Below are 2834 nucleotides of genomic sequence, written 5' to 3'. Positions count from 1 at the left end.
TGGCTGCATCAATGGGCCCAGGCACAGGCACAATGGTGAGGGTGGTGCAGGACCAGGCGGTGTTTCCTGCTGTTGGGCACGGGGTGGCGATGGGTGGGAACCCACTCAACGGCACCTCACAACATCAACAACAACAATGGACTCATCCACAGGGCATTTCTCCGCCCTGGTTTTGTTCATCAAGTGAGCCCTGAGGCTCAGCGTGAAGTCCAGAAGCTGCTCAGTCTTAAAGAAGGTGGCACTTCCGACCTCGTAAGCAAATGATCATTAGAATGCACCTATGTCCAGCTCCTCAGACTTCCCCTCATCGCTCCCCACTCCCCCGGTGGTAGAGGCCCTCTGCCTGCAGCCCCCCAAGAGGGCGGCTCCTGCCGTAGGTGTGGTGAGCCCATACAGTGCTTTACCTGCTTCTCAGGTGACAGGCCCGACACGGCCATGTAGGTGCTGCCAATGGTCTTGATTTTTTCGATGTCTTGAAACCGGTCTTCGCCGAGCAACTGAAAGAGACCCAGCAACAGTGTTGTCAGGGCGGCGCCAGTCTGCTGGCAGGCTGCGCTCCAGAGAGAGGGTCTCAGCTCACATGGGGATGGCGCCCAGACTCGTTTAGCATTTTCTCTCCGAGCTCACCCCCCGGGCCAGTCACCGGTGTTATGGAGCACCCACTGGTGCCAGCTGCCGAGTGTGACCTGCTCTGGAGAGAGGGTCTGTTTCTGTGAAGCCTCTGAAATAAGCACAGCTCTTGCATTCCCTAAAGGAGCCCTGTAGAGTAGTGGGCTATGCATTGATCTGCTAACCAAAAGGTCAGCAGTTTGAAACACCAGCCACTCCTCAGGAGAAAGACATCACTTTCTAGTCTTTATAAAGAGTGATGGTCTCAGAAACTCTACCTGGTCCTGCAGGGTCGCTATGAGTCAGAACCCAGATAGTGTTTGAGTTTTTATCACATTCGTTTAAAGAAGACATCACCAAGTTTGTACAAAGGGTGGTGTGTGTGAGTGTCAATGCTTGTGTGTGAACACATGTGTCGAAGGTGAAGGAGGGTGTGTATGAAAGCAGATGTGAGTATGAGTGTGTGTGAGACTGTGAGTACACATGGGAGTGTGTAGAATGTGTGTGTATGTGAGAGAGAGAGAGAGTGAGACGGTGTGAGTGCGTGTGTGAGTGTATGTGAATATGGATGTAGATGCTGCTGGTGCCCCACTCAGTCATGCTGTGCATGTTGACGGAAGGTGCTGTATCGCTAGACCCATGGTGGGTTGTTTCCCTGGGCCATTGGTAGCCCCCTTGCTGGCAGCATCTGGAATGTTTGTTATCCACCCCACCAGGGCAGACCAAGCCAACAGCTGGCCAACACAGGTATACTCGATCCTAGCTCCTTGGCCTCAATGGGAGCTGACTATGCAGCAGCAAGTACGCTCCTGCAAGTTCCCTGTAGGGTCAGGCGGAGGCTCCACACAGCTGGACCCGCCTCTTTGCTTAGCTTCTTTCCCAGAAAAAGTTTTTTTCCATAATCATTTTGTTCCCACCTCCGGCTCAGGCCGATGGGTGAACGTTGGCATCATTCATGATGAAGCCCGTGGCAGGAGAAGGTCCACTCCCATCAAGCCTGGCAATGTCACCCCAGTGCAGCACGCGTGTGCTCCCACAGCACGTGTTATTTAGACTCAGGGAGCCCGGGAGGAGAAAGTGCTCTCTGGAGTATATGTGGACCTTGCTTTCTGGCCAAATGCTCATTGATGATTCCGAGTAGAGAGGGACATGCTCCCCTGAGGACCATGTCCAGCGCCTGTGATACCAAAGGCTGAGTAGCATTCATAATGGACAGGCCTCTGGCCAGAGCCTGGTGGTGCCATTTGTGGTTGGATGATGTTGGGTTGTTGCCTGGCCTCTCCCTTGAGCTCTCAAATGGACCAAGAGCAGCATGTGCTTCAGCCAGGAATAGCAACTGGGAAATTCGGTGTCCCACCTCAGGGTTGAGAACGCAGCCTAGCATTTCAGTCCGTGCTTGGAACAGGCACAGGGATGGTGCACCATGTGACAGGTGACTTGGTGGTTGCTACAGTGAACCACCCGCTGAAGCCCACCTGGGATGCTAAACCTCTGGGGCTTGGCTTTACCTCATCGAAGTCGGCGATGATCTCATTCAGCAAGCGCAGGCACTCCACTCCTTGGTTATTCATTTCGGTCTGGGAGTAGAAGTCGGCAAACCCGGGGATGGAGGCGAACATCACGCCAACGGCATCGTAGGACTGAGAATACAGCTCCTGGATAGAGACACAGAGGGAGCCAGCAAGTTCATCAGAGGTGAGCTTCTGCCGGGGACGCTACTTGTGCACACCTGCATCCATGTGCAGAGACTGGGTGGATCAGGGCCATGGAACATCTGTGGTCTCCTAACTAGGCCTAGGGTTGTGACCCCCGTTCTTGTGTCCTTGGGTCAGCTCCCTTTCTGTTCTCATGAGACTGCTACCCACAAGATGGGCGGTTCAAACCCACCAGCCACTCCTTGGGAGACATTGGCGTCCAGTTGCCACTGTAAGGTTTCCCGTCTTGAAGGCCCTACATAGGGTCACTATGGGTCAGAATCCAGTCGACGGCATTGGGTTTGGCGTGTGGTCTGATATTCATCTGAGTAGATTACGGATGCCCTTGTCTCTTCCCATATTGAGACAAGGTGACCATTACTAGTGAGCACCTTCTGATCCAGGACTTACCCGCTTGTCTACATTCAAATGGATTTTCATCTCTCCTGCTTCAACTCCAGACCGGGGTGGGGAGTGGAGGGAGGGGGGTGGTGTCTGTATCCTAAGCTCTGGACCCCGACTGCTTTTTTC

The 2834-nt window shown here is 53.8% G+C and overlaps 1 protein-coding gene across 3 annotated transcripts in view; it reads right to left on the bottom strand.

The window, feature by feature from the left end:
- Nucleotides 1–2834, bottom strand: part of ADCY8 (adenylate cyclase 8) — a 194333-nt gene that overhangs the window by 10032 nt on the left and 181467 nt on the right. For all 3 annotated transcript variants that reach the window (XM_004697391.3, XM_045285711.1, XM_045285759.1), the window contains exons 15-16: nucleotides 2118–2264; nucleotides 405–497 (exon numbers count right to left, since the gene is read on the bottom strand). In XM_004697391.3, coding sequence (XP_004697448.1) covers nucleotides 405–497; nucleotides 2118–2264 — 240 coding nt within the window. The remainder of the gene's footprint in view (nucleotides 1–404; nucleotides 498–2117; nucleotides 2265–2834) is intronic.

This window comes from Echinops telfairi, unplaced genomic scaffold (genome assembly GCF_000313985.2).
Source record: "Echinops telfairi isolate 266 unplaced genomic scaffold, ASM31398v2 ScPeMD7_1;HRSCAF=3_0, whole genome shotgun sequence".
Lineage (NCBI taxonomy): Eukaryota > Metazoa > Chordata > Mammalia > Afrosoricida > Tenrecidae > Echinops > Echinops telfairi.
This window is presented reverse-complemented; position numbering and strand designations above follow the sequence as displayed.